Source organism: Anas acuta, chromosome 5 (assembly GCF_963932015.1).
Source record: "Anas acuta chromosome 5, bAnaAcu1.1, whole genome shotgun sequence".
Lineage (NCBI taxonomy): Eukaryota > Metazoa > Chordata > Aves > Anseriformes > Anatidae > Anas > Anas acuta.
Window position 1 is genome coordinate 58,479,494 of NC_088983.1, and position 18,878 is coordinate 58,498,371.

At 36.4% G+C, this 18,878-nt stretch overlaps 1 protein-coding gene and 1 long non-coding RNA gene across 6 annotated transcripts in view; one reads left to right on the top strand and one right to left on the bottom strand.

The window, feature by feature from the left end:
* QSER1 (glutamine and serine rich 1) overlaps window positions 1–12,087 on the top strand; it is a 43,817-nt gene extending 31,730 nt beyond the window's left edge. For 3 of the 4 annotated variants that reach the window (XM_068685073.1, XM_068685076.1, XM_068685075.1), the window contains 5 exons: window positions 767–904; window positions 2,311–2,408; window positions 6,096–6,248; window positions 7,229–7,324; window positions 7,901–12,087. In XM_068685073.1, the coding sequence (XP_068541174.1) occupies window positions 767–904; window positions 2,311–2,408; window positions 6,096–6,248; window positions 7,229–7,324; window positions 7,901–8,041 (626 nt within the window). In that variant the 3' untranslated portion in view covers window positions 8,042–12,087. The remainder of the gene's footprint in view (window positions 1–766; window positions 905–2,310; window positions 2,409–6,095; window positions 6,249–7,228; window positions 7,325–7,900) is intronic. The other variant, XM_068685074.1, reaches the window with a different exon arrangement.
* Window positions 9,364–18,802, bottom strand: LOC137857909 (uncharacterized). 2 transcript variants are annotated; one of them, XR_011097367.1, is made up of 6 exons: window positions 18,625–18,802; window positions 18,454–18,526; window positions 18,214–18,276; window positions 14,011–14,259; window positions 13,286–13,468; window positions 9,364–9,423 (listed from the first exon to the last, which is right to left on the bottom strand). It is a non-coding gene; the product is annotated as an uncharacterized lncRNA (long non-coding RNA). The 2 variants fall into 2 exon arrangements; XR_011097366.1 differs by lacking the exon at window positions 18,214–18,276 and having other exon boundaries at window positions 18,625–18,796.
* Between the last annotated feature and the right edge of the window lie 76 nt (window positions 18,803–18,878).

An 18,878-nucleotide genomic window follows, 5' to 3' on the forward strand; every position in this document is an offset into this window, starting at 1 on the left:
TGAAGTGTGCTCTGTTTATAGAGGTTACCTGTGGTCGCAGGCATACAGTGCTTTTTGCATTTTTGTTTTGTTTATTTTCTGTATGTTCGAAGCTGCGCTGTGTAGTAACCATGCACTGTATTACTCTTATTTCCAAAGCATGCTCTGTGACTTTGAAATATTGATGAGTTATGGCCGATGCATTGGAACAGTGCCTCTGCTGAAGGCTGCATGCTTAAAATAACGTGCTTCAAGCAGACTTAGCCATATTTAAAAGCTGAAGTCTACCTGTAGAAATGCAGAAATCTCGGGGAGAGGAGGGAGTGTCAGTAGTACACAGGCTTCTAAATGACATTAGTGCTCTTTAATTGTTGGTGTTGGGTGACTTAGTTTTGCAGCCTTAGGGTACACTTGCATTCACATGAAACCTCTGCTTAGCACACTTGGCTTGACTGAAGTTATTCATTATCCCTTTTCTCTAGGCTTTCATCTGCAATAATATAAAAATAAGTGTCTAAATACCCTAAAATATGATCATCTGCATGCTGATAGTCGCCAGTAGTTATACAGATTCTAGCAAAATGTACCATTTGTACATTGTTGGTCATAACTGTTTTAACGTGTGCATAGTTTGGCTGTTATTTCTGACTGCATTGGGTTTTAATCTCTTGGGATGCCAGTAGGGGTCACTTAAGTTTTGAGAGAGAAAGCCTTCAGTTTTGTAAAACACAGATATTTGCTGAATCCTTAAGAAAAATAAGTCACAGTATTCCAATTAATTTTTCAGAGCTTGTACCTCCAGCTCCCTTTGTTACTCGCTTTTTGAACACAAGGGCTATGAAAGAGACCTTTAAGAGCTATATGGAGTTGCTTGTTAGCATTGCTTTGGATCCAGACACAATGCAAGCCTTGGAAAAAAGCAATGGTACAGTATGTTTAAAATTTGTATGTTTTTATCAAAATTCAAGGTTATTAATCAGTAAGGCAAATGTTTTTAAAAAGCAAACCAAATTAAAAAAAAAAAATGTTTAAAAACATGAAGATAATTTCGTGTAAATGACTGCAATTTGTTTGCAGTTTGGATTTTCTAACACTTTTTCAGAGATTCAGGGTGGCTTTGGTACTGCAGTGTTTTTTATTTCAATTTTGGTTTCATGCCATATTTATGCAGGGTATTTACTGTTTAATACAGTTTCAATTCAGGTTAGGTTAGATATGCATGCTTATATAAATGTATCTATCTGTGCTGTCTCGGTGAGGAAGCAAAGCAATTTAGAAATACTTTTTTGTCTGCTCTGCTGCGTTACACTTGTCAGAACTGAGCTCTTTGTTATTGTCTCAAGATCTTACAAAACATTTATTTGAAGCTATGGTGTTTCAGGTATGTGCTTGCTTTCTTATAAAGAAATACCCTCATAAATAAGTAGTTATGATTCTTAATACTATAAAAAGTCGTTTTTTCAAACTCTGAAACCTTGAAATTCTGATCACGGATATATTTATTCCATTTTTCCTTTAAGAAGAAAATGTCTGATGGATTTATCTACTGTAGTGGACTCCAGAAGACAAATAGAAAAAACTATTCTGTTTCTCAGAATTTAACAAAATACTCATGTTTGAAGTTAAATGTCCTTGTAAGACTGATCATTTCACCTATTCAGTTGGAAGCTGTTGTTTTCATTTGCATTATATTCAGCTTACCTGGAAGAAAAAAAAAAATATATATATATAGGTTCCTCTTTCCTGGTTTGCTCAGGTTGTGCATCAGTGTACACTTACCTCACGGATTTATATCCTGTGATTTCTGTCAGTAGTCCCACTAAAAGCAAAGAAATTGACTATAAATAAGACTCCACACTGAGCTGTAAATTTTCATCCATGGCCACATACCTATGTCCAGGTGTATATTTTTCATCTTAAAGTTGTTTATCAGGTAACTTCTATCAGCAAGCACTTTGCCCAAATACCTCTGTTATAAATGCCAGCAGGGTCATTTCTTGTAAGAGGGAATAATGTATGTCAAATACACGTATATTTCATCTTCATAAACCTTCCAGTTGTATTGCACAGTAGATTATTTAGGAAATGGTTTAAAGTTATCTTTGAGATTTATTCTTTTTATTGCTCTGTCTTATTTTTCCCTTTCAATAAAGAAAAGTCAGAGAAGGAGCTGGACCGCAGTCAGCAATTAAGCTGCATAATATCTAGACCAGTTTATTGGGCTGATCAAAAAAAAACAAACTGTTTTCTCTAACTTTTAAAATGAGTTTGAGCTCATATTACCATGTTTCTCTTAATAATCAACTGTTACTTTTTTCAATTATCTTTTAGATGAGCTACTTTTGCCTCATATGAGAAAAATTGATGGCATGCTGAATGACAATAGGAAAAGGCTGCTTTCCAAACTACGCTTGGATCATACTTTCAAGGTATTCTTTTTTAAATTCTAGGGTCTTTAAAGTAATGTTATAAGACAGTCACTGAATGCGTACCGTGCAGGTGTAACTAAAAAAACAGGCAAATATGTAACAGAAGTGAATATGAATTTGAAAGATGCTCTACGTTCAGTGCTTGTGTGTGGCATTTGGAGAGCATTTGTGATCAAGAAGTTCATACTGCGAAGCTGAAATTCTGGTTTTTCTCACCATGCTTCCTGGTTTGTTTTCAAACACTTCTCCTTTTAAATTTCTCAAGTTTGTTAAAATAAAATGTTTGTTGTCCTTCTAGAGCTTTTGACTAAGTGATTGTATTGCCTAAAAATCTTAAACTTTTACATTAAGTAGCTGCGCTGTCAAGCAAGTCTCTGGACCTCTTTGAAGGAGGTACCTTAACAGAGTAGCTTAAAACCAAGACAGAAAGAGTAGAGAGCAACTTGTTCATGCACTGTTTCATGTACATTCAGCATGGAGGTTTGGGAGAAGTTTGAATAACAAGCCTGTATTACAGTAACTTAGACACAGTAATAAATAAACAACAGATCTGGAGACAGGGAAGAGAGTAACTGTACAATCTCAGTAGAGAGAAAGTAAAGGGGAGAACAATCACTGTGGTTCCTGTGGTTCCCACACACAGAGGCAAGAATGCAGATTTTGAAAGCGCAGTCAAGTAAATTAAGACTCTTTTTTTTCCACTCATGTCTGAGACGTAGTTGTCAATGTCTATAGTTGGACTGATTATTTCTTCCTGCAGTGGTTTTGAGACCAACAGCACTAGAGCAGACCTGTCCATACACACCACCAGACTAAGCTTGTTCTTTTGCCTGTCCTTCTCATTTCCTTTATTTCTACAGTACAGAAACATTTCTTGGAGAATTAATTCTCTCTCTACTGCTGTGTGCAGAGAGCTAGGTGAGAAAAAAGATAACAGCACGTAAGTCAGTTCTGCATTTTCATCATGAAATCTCCGAAAGATCTTTTTCTACAAACCATTCCTGATAAGTCTTGTGGGACAGTAAGTGACTTCGTTTCAGGGAAGAGAACATCATCGACCAGTGAAACAGTTTAAATTTGCGTTAATTCTTCACCTTTTTTATCATTAGTTATGTTGTTTTCCCAACAGCTGTACAGTTTGTTCCTGTTTGAATAGAATTTCGTGTGTCAGCCTCCTTAAAGTAGGAAGGCATAAGGAGGGCTGTGTATTTTTTAAAATATAACACAGTCTCAGAGAGGCAGGACGTAGGGAAAAATACTAGTATCTTCTGTAATACTAGCATGTAATTACAGCTTCTTATTCAGTTGGTGTTCATAACTAATAAAATAGCTTTGTGTGATTGCTCAGGGGCAGATTATGAATCATATCTCTCAAGTTAGCTTTGGCCTGTATTTCACGTTATAAGCTGCAGGCAAGTTAATGGAATTCTGGGTGTAAGGAAGGGGTCTGCTTGTGATGTAAACTACAAGATAAAAAGCCTTTTGTTTTTGTCTTCTGGTATGAGGGTCCCAGCTTGTACTTGGATTAATGTTACGGATAAAAATGAAACACTTATTTGTCATCACGTCTGTTTGTGTTGGTTAGAAAACTTTTGATACTCTTTAAGATTCACATTAATGTAATAATTAATAAAGCTTGCTGCTGTTCCAGCTGAATAAGGCATTGCAGTAATAAGTGAAAATTACCATTAGTGTGAGTATCATACAGTTTGAAATATTTTTAATATTCTGCATTAATAAGCATGGATGAAATGATTTTTTTTCCCCACTAGATAGAGTTAATACAGGATATTTTAGCACTGTATTACTAATAAAATTGGACACTGAAGTTAGCAGTTAGTGTTTGGTAGTTTTGCCTGTAGCATTCTTTGTAGTTCTAACAGTTTGTCACATCCTTTGGGTGTGTTCATTGTAAACATAATGAAAAAACAATATTTTTGCTTTATTGGAAGCTCAGTAAATTAAGCATCTTAGCTGAACTGTGTGCATTTATTTGGAAATAATTGTTACCATTTTCTGTCTTCTGCTTTCAGAGATGCAGAAATCACTAGTATTTGATTCTTCATTCCAATTCAAATTTGACTGTTTCAGGTCAGTGCTTTAGCCATGTGGACTCTTCTGGTTAATAGGAATTCTCCAGAGGAAGGCAGAAATGGCCAAAGCTCCCTGATACTCGGAGTCTGCCTTCAGGAAGGCTATTCCAGTGGATAGAAAAACTAGTTTAAACCTATAGAAGTGATTCCAATTTAAAGTTATTTGCTATGAATATTGTACACAGACAGGTTAGCTAGTTGAGATTACTGCTACTAGTATGCAACTGTTATTTTGTACAATATGTTTTATAGCTTTCTGTTGAGAGCTTTTTTTGGTGAAGAGAAAAACGGCTGATGTATATAAAGTGCTAAGAGATTATAGATAGGGGAAGTTACTGAATATTAGTACTGTTTGTTTTTTTTAAATACAATAGTCAACTTCATATTTTATCTCAGTAGTTGAAATTTAGCACCTTAGCCTATATTATTAATATATTCTTATATGCATGTTTTGTATTGGACATACATGTCTACCTATATTATTGTACCTTACAATTGTCTTAAAGGAGGCTGTAGCGAGGTGGGGATCGGGCTCTTCTCCCAAGCACCACGTGTGAAGACAAGGGGAAACGGCCTCAAGTTGCACCAGGGGAGGTTTAGCCTGGAGATCAGGAGAAATTTCTTTACTGAAAGGGTTGTGTGGCGTTGGAACAGGCTGCCCAGGGATGTGGTTGAGTCACGATCCCTGGAGGTCTTGAAGAAATGTCTCGGTGTGGAAATCAGTGGCATGGTTTAGTGGTGGACTTGGCAGTACTAGGTTAGATTAGATATCTTAGAGGTCTTTTCCAACCTGAACGATTCTATGATTCTGTGATATATACTGGACTAATATGTCCAGTAAAAATATTTCTTTGTATACAAAGAAATCTATATGTTAATTTAACTAGATATATTTTCTCAGTGACCAGATTATACAGCATAACATGACTATTTCAAAGTGGCTGCGAACACAGTACAACGAAGTTGTACTCAAATTTGCTCATGGAAGTAATGCGGTACTGAAGCTTGTAGAAATGTACTTCACCAATGAGTTAATGTCTTAGAAGCTTGTGCTTTTTTGAACTGGTCATCTAATTCACCGTGCATAAGCTTTTCTAACCTTACAGATGTGATGAGATACAGTGTATCTGTGTTTTACAAAAGCTGGGACAAAATCCATGAAGATGGATAGGCATGATATTTCTCCTGCAACTGGCAGACTTCCTCTACCTGTGTAGTTATTAATTATCTCTGACTAACTTGGCCTTAGAGATTCTTGTGTAGAAATGGGATGGAAATCAATTTTGAAAGATAAAAATAGCCTACTGGAGCCATCTTTTTACTTTAGTAAAAGAAACGCATAATACCTGAGACACAACAAGAGGATCTTGTCTTGAAAAATTACAGTAGCAAACAACCAGGTGGACATGTTTTTTCAAACTGTGTATGGTTGCTTGATCTGATAGGTTTTTTTTTATTGGATCTTTGGGAAGAATAAATTGTTTTATAATAGAGTGTACTCAAATTACCTATTTTTCTTTGAAAAGTTATCAGCAGTCTAACAACTGTTGTTGAATTTTTCATAATCCTCTTCCATTATATGCTCTCTTTAAAGAATGCTTTGGAAAACTTTCCTGAACTGACAGTCATCACTCGGGATTCAAAGACAAAAAGTGGAGGGACGTCAGTGTCTAAGATCAAAATGAATGGTAAAGCATACAACAAGAAAACGTTAAGGGCTTCTAAATCAACCACTAAATTAGTGCAGGTGAGTGTCCAGAAGGTTTATTGGTGCCACCATCTGACTTCTAATATGATAGTCATATTTGTATAAAACAGTTTCATTTATTAGTTTCTTCTGTAGATTCATCAAAATATAAAAATATTTGAATGAAATGCATTTTCTGTAATAAAAAGAAATTAAAACAACATTTAAAGCTATATATTAAATCATTGGTTTAGCTCATTTATGAAACACAGTTGTTCTATTCCATTTATTATATTTCACAAAACATAATAAAACATTTCAGAGTGATTCTGCTATTTAAGTTCTTTTGAACCACATGTCTTGTTTACACATAATTACTGTATTTAGACCCAAATGCTCTTATCCAGTATATCTATACAGGAGACTTCTGTGGCAACTACTCGAGTTTGCAGGAAGGTGAAGTAGTAGTACGCTACTTCCCTTATGCAGGCAGCAGCTGGTATGTGTAGTTGGATGGGAAGGGAGAGGTGAGCTCTGCTGTTGCTGTGCTTCATACCTGTTGTAACACGCCAACCAGCAGTGCCCTGCTAGAGCCCGTTCTGCTTCTGTCACCACCAGAACAAGAAGTGAACTTCAGGCCATGTTTCTGCGTGACAGTCGGCCTCCTGGACTGTTGCTGAAGCAACAATGTGTTGCCTTTAACATTGCAGTTGTGGTAAAATCACTGTGTAGCTCATAATAACAGCTTCTTAAACTTGCTGCAAGATTACAAAAGTGCATTCAGTGCATTCAGAAGGATTGAAAGCATTCTCAAAACAAGTTTTAACAAAATAATTTTGTAGGGAAAATAGAGATAAGAGATAATTGTGATACAATATAAATTACTGTGTACCAAAATATATCAAAGCAATTATGTGAATGAAGTATTCCATTTCTGATCTGTTAGGGAAAGAAAAAAATATTTACAGAAAAAAACATCTGTTATGTCTCTGTCTTGAAACATAACATGCAGTTACCTGAAATAACTGTTCTTCTTGCAGGAGTTTACGGTAGATCCAGAAAAAATACAGTTGTATTCTTTGTATCATTCACTCCATCATTACAAATATCACATATATCTGACATGTAAAGAAGAGGTAAGTATTGGGTTTCTTATGCTGTATATTTGCATTCATTGTGGGAATTCACTGAGGGAATTGAGTCTAAATATAGAGCGATTGTTGCATTTTTGGTAAATGAGCATGGACCGTAGCTTCCTTTTATTTTAATTAATTCCTTATGACAAACAAAAAGACATTCTGAGCATATACGTTGCCCCTAATGGACACTTCGGCCTAGAACATTCAGATATGAGGCTTACAAGTTTTGTGTGGAACCAGTTTCTATGGGGGTAAGCATTCTTCACTGTTTTCCAAATAAATTAAACAAATTCTATCGCCTTGTGTAACCCCTCAGGTCTAAGGGCTACTTTTTTTCTCAGAATGCCCATTTGTTTATTTTTTACTGCAAATTTCACGTTGACGTATTCCAGGTAGCAGAAACACAAGAGTTAAGCTCTGGCTCAGATGATAAGAAAAGCAGTTTTGGTAGGGGGTGTCTTCAAAAGTAGAATGCTATTTAACTGTAGAGCATTGTAAAAGCAAAAAATCTGTAATACTGGCAGCCTAACGTGTATGTGTGCGTGCATGTCTCTTTTCTCTTTTTTTAAATAGATTTCTTCTGTTCAGAAGAAGAGTGCGGATCTAGGACAAGAAGAGATTGTGCAGCTGTGCATGAAAAATATCAAATGGGTGGAGGATCTCTTTGAAAAGTTTGGTGAACTTTTGAATCGTGTCCAGCAGAAATGCTCATAACAAAAATGTATTCCAAATCTCACATTTTTCTACGGCACTAATCTGATGGAACAGAAAGCTCAGAGAGAGGCTCTGATTTCTTTTATAATGCCAGACTGCGTTCTTCTTCGTAGGCATTTTTATTTCTCTTTATGGAACTTTGTGCCTTGGCTCTTGCTGAGGAAAAGTGATGCTGCCAATGAAATCGGTCCTTTGGAGGTGGAACTAAACATAAACCTAACCAAGTTTTTAACCTGAAGAATTATTTTCTATTTTGTAAACTATTGGATAACTTAGTTTTATTTTCAGAAATGTTTTTGACAAATGATAAAGCATGCACTACATATACTTTTTTCTTTATTGCTAAAAAGATAACAACACTTAAAATACTACAGGTTTTTCCATCTCTGACTAAGCAACAGAAAAGTCAGTGTTGGGGTGAACTAACTTTTACATACGTCTGGCCACCAAATTTAGTTTTGTACATTTTGTGAACAGAGCCGGAGTGACATCAGTTTCTGCGAACGTATATTGCCATCATAAAATCCAGAAATGTCAATATGCTTTATGGACTCCTTTTACTATTGTCATGTTCAGGAGACTGAACGTGGAGTTGGTGCAATCCTATGACTGCTTTTTTTGTGTCAAATTATATTGTAATGAAAGACAATGACCTTAACTATTTTCCCTGTTTTGAAGAAAAAAAATATTTTCCTTTATACTGCGGTTTTGTTTTGTTTTTGTTGTTTTGGGGAAAAAAAATTCAATTGTACATTTTATCTCACTAATAGTTGTATTTTTCACAGAGAAAATATTGTGGTTAAAATTGTTTCATGTATCTTTGTAATACACTTTCCATTGTTTTCAGTAAATCCTATTCATTTATATGTTGATTTCTTATTGTAAACTATATATCTTGAGGTAACCCTTTTGTTTATACAGGTTTGCTTCAGTGTTAACCAGAATAATGCATACTAGACTAGTTTTGCTTTAAGTGTAGTTGTGTTAGACACTGCAAGTATTTTCTGATACGCAAAAATAAATTTCTTACTAAACTAGCACTTGATTAACTGAGAGTTTAAATGAGGAGCTATTACACTTTATCTTTGTCAACAAAGATTGATGATTGAATAGACTATATGCAGTGTTAAACACAGCTTACATAGTTGTTTGTAGAACTGGCAGTTGCAGAGCTGTTCTCTTTTTGGTGCCTTTCAAGTCTTCAGACACCTTGTAGCTTTTTTGTCCCTCCAGTTTGTTAACAGTTAGTAGTGCCACTAGTCACACACAGACAATGAATGTAATGGGCTCTACTCCAGGAGAACATTTTCTCATTTTCTTAAAATTTGCCAACAGAATGCCTTACGGAGTCATTCAGAATGGATACTTACTCTACTGGGGTCCTAAAATAAAAAATAAAAACCATGTTGTTCTTTTTCAGAAAACATAGGAAAAAAAATCATTCCTTTATCCGTTCACTGCCACTTAGTGCCTTAATTTCATCCAAGAAAGCAGGGTTCACTATTCATTGGCCAAATGAAATAATGTTCATTGCCATGTGACTTTTTTTCCTGTTATCTGTTTTGATCCTATTTAGTTGTTAAATATTCATTAGACCTTAGAACTATAAAGAGTTTAATGAATAGATGTGAAAATGCAATGATTTGATCTTGAGTAATCAAATAGAGGTTTGAATAGTAAAGCATGTACAGAATTTTAGCTGATTAGTTTTTAGAACCTTAGAGGATGTTTACCATGTTTCCAAAGCTTTTCATCTTTTAAAAGCAATAATTCTCCTCTACAACTTGTATGCAGACTACAGTGAACAGAAATCGATACGTGCCCCTGCCTTTTTTAAAGCCTCTTCACGGTGTTTCTGCTTTAAAAAGGGAGGTCACTATCACGTTAACAGATGCATTGTGCTACTGTTGTGTCTACTATAATCAAGGATAGCGATGTGGACTTTACTTAGGAAGAATGTGCAGAATGTTAGAGCAATCATAAAGCTAATTCATTTTTTCAGAGTAAAGAAGGGTGGACACTGGGTTGAAGAGTTGCCATTGTTTCAGTGTTGAACTGTGTTGAACCTCACAGGAGCTAAAGTTTGTGGCTAGCACATGAAGCAAAGTTACCACTGGTAGTGATCAGCTAAAATCATTTTAATGTAAATATGCACACTGGAGACGTAGTAGCAATGTGCCTGGTGTACTATGTAACCTATAGTAGGAGTTCCCAAATTTACTTAGCGTATTTCTTTATTGATGGGGGTGATTGGCAGCAGTAGTTCCTGGCTGTGTAGATTCAAGAGAGGTATTTCCTCTCATGAGGAATATATATATATATATATATGTGTGTGTATATATATATTCTTCACCCAGGTGGAGTTCTGTTGTTTCCTTTCAGTGATACACACAACACAGTTTGGGAATTCCTAACCTGTAGCTTTAAAAATGGTTAGGATGCAGACTGAGGGAACAAGAGTTGGCTCCTTGATTGTATAGTAATGAACCCATCCGACTTTGTGTCTCACATCCCTCCCTTATACGACTGCGAAGCAACTAACCGAGAGAGGTCTTTACACTTTCTAAATGATTTCTCTACTGCTACTTTATACATCCTTTAGAATTTTGAATCTAGAAGTAGCTTTAGGAAGCTACTTGTTTTAATCTAAGTCCTTAGAAACTGAAAGAAAAAAAAAGGTTTTTGGAGTAGTTTCTCCATATTTAAAAGGAAGGTAAACTTTAGCAACAAGTATCTAAATAAAATGGGCCAGGATGCTCTGCACTGCCATAGAGGGTGGCCTGGCTTATTTTTGGCTGTTTTATTCCCAGGACCAGTTAAACAAGCACTGTGCCTGTAGAACATAGGAAAAACTTTTCTTGAATAAAAGAAACTACCCCAGACTACTAAAGATGTGCTAGAGCTTCCATCTTTGTCTTGAGCTACAAAGATGGTGGCTGGATTATTAGTTTACCAATTACAGTGAGTAAAAGCATGGAACTTTCAGGTGTGTGAAGGATCATAAATGAAAATAAATTTTTGTTAGTGGGATTGAAAAGGCTTTTTATACTGAAGCAAACTTAGAAAAAAAGTCAATGTACAAGTTACTTTTTTGCACAAATGCTTTGTTCTGTTGCATTTTAGATAATTCTGCACCCACACCTCAATCTTTTGTCTTTTTCTTGAAGCAACAGTGAGGTCCTTATTCTTTGACATCTGACAGTGGAAACTGAGCACTCGTGACTGCAAGAGAAGATGCACTAGGAAGGAATAAAACCCTCTTTAGACTATGAATTAGCAAAAGAGAAATTTATTAAACTAATCGTGTGATGAACTATGTTTTTTTTTTAATTCCACTGTCATTTCCTTTAGTATGGCATCCCTGTTTACATTGGGTTTGTTTTTATTGACATAACAGTATTTCTCTTAAAGGCAGATTTTCTTTGAGATGCTACTTCCAAAGTCTTGTTTGCAAAACATCTGAGACAAAATTGGACTGAAAAACTTTCTGAAAATGGCTAAGGACTTTAGGGTCTTCTATGACCTGTAATGTATTCATATATTGTCTAAATGAAATACTACTTTTTAAAAAGGCAAATCTTACAGGCTGTCTTCCAAGTAAATGATGTCCATAGGGGAAATATATTTTAAATATTATTTAAATATTTACTACTATTTAAAACAATTTTAAAACAGAAAAGCTAAAACTATGGTCGCAAAATGTCAATGTGTCATCAGTCATTTCTTTTTCTTTGCCAACACGTGACATTTGGTCTCTTACTCTGTTACACGCCTGTGCATTACAGTGTGCACGTTCTGCCATATCTTATTGTTTAAGCTAATATTAACATGTCATTGTTAACAAATGCATGTTTTCTGCATATCTTCTCTACATATGGCAAAAAAAGAGGCTAGGGCTATATAAGAGACACTTTATGCGTTCTTAGTCCAGATTTTCAGGTGGTCCGTAATACAATGTATGGAAATGTGAAAAAGGACACAGTTTTGTACCATTCATGATGTTATTAACTAAACCCATTAAAGTGAAAACACTTTTAAACAAAAAACTCATAATGCTCAGTCATTTATTATTAAAATACTAAGTCTTGGAAAGCTAGTTTGTTGGGAAAGAAATGGCAACTTAGACATTTTCTGATCTCAATGCGAAGAAATACATTTCTTTTTCATTATATCCCATGAATTAAGGAACTTTTTTGTTATTACATTTATTGGTTCTAAATGTTCTGCATTCATTTTCACAGCGTATCTGCCAGTTCTTAAACTGTTGTGAAAAATGAGGAACCAGAAAATTGGGGTAAAAGAGAGACGACTTCTGTGATTCAGGTGCCTTTTAGCTATACTGTTTTTGTTTGTTTCCTTCTTGCTTAACCAGAATGCTACCTCTATGTACCTATAGGGAAAAAGTGGTGCTAGAAGGTTTTCGTTTTTTTTTTCCCAGTTACAATGAACTCCTCCATTTCTTATGAATATTTTTCCTACACAGAGGGCTGAAATCCCATATTGATGTGGATACATGGTAAGTGGCCTCTGAGCCACTTGCTTGTAGGAAAAAGTGAGTCTGAAGGCATGGAATGTTTTCTATAATGGTCCTGTGTGTAAGAGCTGCTTCCCAAAGCAAGATTCTGCTTTAAAATGCTGCTGTTTTTTGTTTTTGTTTTTTTGTAGGTGTTTTTGGTTCAAATTATTATCAGATTATGTCACTGACTTTTTTTTGATCTACATGTGTTGCTTGAAATATTAAACTATGTAATTGGGAGTACATGCCATAGTGTTCTAAAACTTCCAGGGCTTGTGACAGCAAGACTTTTTAAGTAAAATTATGTTGCTTGTCAACCTCCTCCTTTCCAACTATGGTGCCTACTAATGTGATTTCTCTGTGCATTATTCATGTATCACATTTTTGCTGCAGCAACAAAGTAAATGGTGTGATAACTGAATAAAAACTAAAGCATCAATGCTTTGTCATGTGGTTAGGTCCAAATTGGTAACTCGTTTGAAGCTCTGGGAGAATAAGGATTTCAATGTGCTCACTGAGTAAAGCACCTTTGGATTCTGAAACCTAGCTTTTTGTTGCTGGTCACCACATAGAAGTTACTATTCATAAACTTTGGTAACAGAAGAGAGAGTAAGAGAATGTTTTTTATTTGCTTCAGTGCAAGGTCCAGCGATTGTTCAAACAGCCGCAGAGGTGCATTGACCACAGTCAATGAACTTTGCTCAAAAGAAACTGAAGAGAAAACTTACCCCTGAAGATCGAAGTATTGCAATTCTGGAATCAGCTGGTCCAAAAAATAAAAAGTACTTTGCCAAGCATTGTTATGTTCTTTTCCATGTGAACTCTGCAAGTTCTGTTGAGTTCTAGTGGGGGTAACGAGGCTGTCTGCAGGCAGTGCTTCTAGGGCTGTTTTCTCATCCTAAACCGGGGACCTGGCAAGACATGACATAATAGAGTTTGGTGGTCGCTGCACATTGTACATTAATATAAAAAGTGAATTATAGACTCATGTGTAAAAATAAACTCACTCCTCTGCTCTTGAACACAAGCCTTACGCTTGGTGTAAATAGCGCTATCACTGGTACATAACTATTAAATAAAAAAGTCAAGTGGTCAAAATCATGAACTCACTTATGATTGGCAAATCTATTTAGAGTTCTCCCTCCCCCCTTATTTTGTGTGCTCCTACTGTCCCATTAACCTGGTGCCACTAGTTGCTGCTCGCTTTGGGAGTAAGGTTGTGAAACTTGTCCCTGCCAGATCAGCGTAAATTACTACCTCACCATGCTTCAACTGAAAATCACTGCTTACTTGGCTTGACCTCCGGTTCTCTACAATTGTATAAACTGGTGAGACCAGCTCCCTAATCCTTTGTGAATTTACCTAAAGCCACTTTCAGTAGTAAAATGAGTAAATGTATTCATTTTTGTTTTGCAATGTGCAGAAGTTCACATTGTTAGTTACTCTAGTTTACCTGAGAAACGGTAACTCCCAGCTGGGCAGATGGTAACTTCTGGCCTTTCAGTTATTTGTGTCTGATGATGCTTGAGACTGCTTATTCTTCTCACACAGGCTTCTAGTGTGCAGATGACAGTGAATCTTCACAGCTCTATGAGGAGTCTTATCCAAATGGTGTTGCAAGGATCATGCTATGCACACTTAGGTATGCTGTAATCAATCTCTCGTTATAATGTATAATCATCTGGAATGTCTCGGAAGACTTCTGCAGGAGAAAAAGTGGAAAAATCTATTTAAGACAAAAAATAGTAATAGCGAAATTGAGAAGCAGAGTCACGTCCTTGCATTTCTGGTCACGTTGCTAATACTCTTTGCTCCCATACACTTCCCTAAAGTAAGCAGTCTCAAGGAATTCTGGCTCTGACTTGCTCCCTTTCCAGCCCCTGTGTGTGGATTGCTATTCAGAGGGCAGTGTGTTCCACCGGAGGTCAGTGTTCACTAGTGCAGGCTCAGCCTCTTGCCTCCCTGCCCTGTATTTGCCATTGAGCTGCCTGACTTTGTCCTCTAGCCACATTGGTATTCCAGCCCAGGAATGGAAGGATTGCACTCATGAACAATGCACGCTTTGTCAATTCAAACATTCAGTCATCCAGAAGCTTCTGTTTTGGGAACTTGTTTATTGTTCTGGTCTCTTCAAACATGCAAGGGTGGAATCTTTACAGATTTCACATCACTGTATCAAACTGAAGTTTTGTGCTTCAGGAGTAAATCACACTCTTGCCCAAGCTGTGCAACTGAAAGTCGCTTCTCCATGGTGGGGCAGATGTGGCTGGCATCCTGGATTGAATGTTGCAAGATGGCATCGCTATATCCCACAGAACCTGCTACTACATGATCTCTTTTAATGCAAATGTAATGGGAAATTGAGACTAAGCAGAGTGAATTTGTGAATAACCTGCTCTGCATCCTAAAGGATGCAGTCTGTCTCCTCTAACCCATGGAGTTCAGCCCCAAGCAAACCTCTCATGCTCTTTAATATAAATAACAGAACACCTTACTCACTAATAAGACAGATTTGCTGCGTCAAATCTTGTATCAAATACAGCCTTTTGCAATCCAACGTTGTATGAATAGCTATTTATGTAAATTTGAGATTAAAAAAGGTTGAAGGGAGACTTGGGACAGTTTCACTGTCAAAATACACAACAGGCTTTATATTTTCATGTGAAGAAATTGGGGAGATTTAATAATGTTATGGCAATTGTGACTTTAAAAAATTATTTCTGTAACTGAAGCTGTTGCTTTTTCATACATATTTATGTGAGAGCTTGAACCATATGCATATGAAATTTATCTCATTATTTGTGAATGAAATAGAGCAACATTTTAAGGGCTTGCTGTTTAAAATGTTCCCTCTTCATCAGCTTCAGCACACTGCAATGAATACAGGCATTGTTGGTACTTAAGTGGGGAAAAAAAGAGTAACTGTTCTAAATAACTGGAATATTTAATTTGAATTTTTATGGTAAGCATTATTTGCTATGCTTTTTCAGAAACAAAGCCATGAAGACTGAATCCACTAGAACCTTGCGATCATGGCAATAAAATTTTATGTATATGCAAATTTAAACTGTGTTGAAATATGCTTAGAAGCTTATATCGTTATGGGAAGACAATTGAAATCTGAAGAAACATCTGATATTAGAGTCGCCTATAGTCTGACATTTGTTTATGAGATGTTAGATTGGCATGTGAAATGTGCAGTCTGTGTTAATCCTTCAGAGAATTGGGATCTAAATTCTTATGAAAATAAGCACTATGATAATATTCTTCTGCAAGAATGCCTGTTTCTTGGTCTGTCAATTTTCAGCAAGAAGTCAATCTTTTCTAATTTTTGGCACTTAAAATACAAAAAAAATATTTTGGACATTGACCATTTCTTGGTTTTAGAATATTTTTATTTTGCAAATTTGGGGTCTTAAGTTTTCAGAAATCGAAACAAACTTTATCCTTTGTTTCTTTTAAGAATGTGTAGCATTTCCAAATTCCTTAACCAAGCATTGATCTGCCTTATATACAACAGCACCCTGTATTTTCTCTTAATATGCCTCCATCTTCTTAAGCAAGATGTCTTCCAACTTCTGTCTTTTCAGTAACGATACCAGAAGACTCAGTCATACAGTCAGTTCATACTCCATGAGGTCTAGTATGCAATTATATCTCCTTCATTTGTGCCCAGAATGCCTGGAAGTTACAGGTGCACTCTCATCCAAATACACTGGCAGGCTGTCCGACTTCCACACTTATTATGGAAAAAAGCTAGACAGCACTTAGCATACATAGATGGATTCAACAGTTTCTCACTTTGTGATTCAAGTTCTAATTTTGCTGTCTCTCTCCCCCTAATCAGAGAAGATCTAGATAGGAGAGCCCACATTATCTTGTATCATCTGTATCCTCAAGCAAACCTGTAGTTGACATGAGTGAGTGAATCAGATCCATCAGATCCTGAGCAAAGAGACATGCCCAAATTGCGGCTGTTGAATATAAATACTCTGTTTCTGCTGTATACTTCTAATTAAACACCAAGGTTCTTATATAAGTTTTCAAGGGTTTCTATGAGTCTGAAGCTTGTAAATCCTTAACAATATAGGTCATCTTCTTACTTGTGATGCAGTCAGATGGAGCATTTCTATACGACTTCAAAATCAGATCAAAATAGAATTTTCTTCTGCTGTTTCTCACTATAAACATTCCATGGAACAGTTCTAGAGCTTAATACAACTGTACAAATTAGGACTCAGTTGCACAGCTTAAATTCAATTTTAATCACCCTAACTAGATCACAGAATTGTTGTTCTGTCTGTACAACTTCACATAATACTTTTATATAGAAAGCCAACAGTAGAGCTGAGTGTATCATAAAACTTCATTTAGAGGTACTGTTTAGTCTCCTATGCCACACCCTACAGACCACACTTTAAGAAATTTACCCACAGCAGTCCATGTCTCTGTATGTAGCCCTGTATTTTTATTCTTTGTTTTTCAGGGGAACTGCTTTTGGAACAAGGTACTGTTACCCATGTATATAGAAATGGCACTAAGTTGGCCCTACATAATTTGGAGGATGAATGATGTTAATGATGATTTTATAACTGGCATTCTTTTGTGCATCCTGCCTTCAACTTTACAAAGGTTCATTTGGGGAAAATGTAGTGGAAGGTGAAGCTGAATATAGCATATTGAACTTTCATCCTCAGATCTTTCCACTACTTGTCTAAGGAATGACACTGGCTTAAGATGTCTATACTGGCTGAACAAGAGGTCATTCTTTAAAATGGCTATATGAAAATACACAATTTTAAATAATTAAAATAATAAATATATTTTTATCCACCTGTGTAAATCTGTGCTTCAAGGAAGCATTTTATGGTAACGTTATTGTAATACTAAAAGTTGTATAGCTTTTTTAATTCCCTGTGATACCAGTTCCTGTTTGGCAACAGCTGGCTGACCAGTCAGTAGCTGTCACCTGCCCACCAGTGTCTCTTACCTCTTCATAGCGTTAGAGGGTAGGGAGAAACTGGTGTGATATAGCTGTGATCTCTTGGGGGAAAACATGGAGGCAAAGACAGAAATCTGTCTGCTGATGACTTAGTAAGAAAATACAGGGGCAGGGAAGCTTATAAACTTCTGGATGGGCAGATCGCTGTGCATTAAACTTGGTTCACTCATAAGGTGTAGTGTTCTTGTATGTGTCCTCCCATTTGAATGAGTCTTTGTAGGTCTAAGTTTCCTCAAGATTACAGCAAATCCATTGCAGCATGATTGACAGCATTAATTTTCACATAGTTGTTGAAATAAAGCATTTTTTAAAAAATAAAAATGTACTTAGGCAGTAAAATTTATCTCACTATTTTGGCAGTGCTAGGTCTAGCATTGAACCTTTACAAAACAGGGAATAATAAAATAATATATCATAGAAATCCACATTGATCTATGCATTACATGGTTTTATTAGGCTCTTAATAGCAACTGTTGAAACAGACACCTGTGAGTCAGAACTATTTTTTAATGTCTTCCCATTGTCCCCCAAGAAAGAAATCTGTGTTTGCCACTTCCTATTGATGAAGGACAGTGTCACCTTTCATTTTCAAAGGCTAGTGGTTGACTACAGTTTGAATAGATTCCTTTTTCTGTGGGCATAAGGCTTCTTTACCTGAAAAAATCTAACAGGAGGAACTTCCACTCCCCAAACAACCTCATTAAGTGCTTTACCACTCTGTCAAGGAAACAAGAAGAAATGTTTGCCGTAAGAGCGTGTGGTATCTAGCTGTGACCAGCTCTCCCAGCTTAAAATGAAATCCATTGTTTATTCACTTGGATACGATGAACAAACTTAGAGTGCCCTTACTGTGCAAACTTGCGGTGCGACACATAAGGATAAAAGAGGGCAAACCTGAAGGGTGCTGGAGAGCCAGCAAGGGCGTGCTCCTCACAGAATGAGCTCTGGTCTCACAACAGATTGAATTCTGCAAAACCAAAGTTTAATAATCAAGACTTCAAAGTGATTTTTTTTTAGTATTACTTGAATATTAAAAACGATGAAGTGGAAATGTTGTATACTTACAAGTTTGCATGTCATGGAGTTCAGTTTGGCTTCTTGCCTGCTTCTATTGAGATAAATAATATGTATAAAGGTAGTCAGTGTTTTTATTTATATATATATATATATAAAAAAAAATAACAGAGCCGGGGCCCCTCAACTCAGGCTGCCTCACGGTGCCCTGACCGTTACGAGGGCTGCTCTGAGGGGCCAGAGCCCGGCGGCACGCGGGCAGCCGTTCAACGGCCGCCTTAGCCCCGCCCCTTATACCCCGGCGC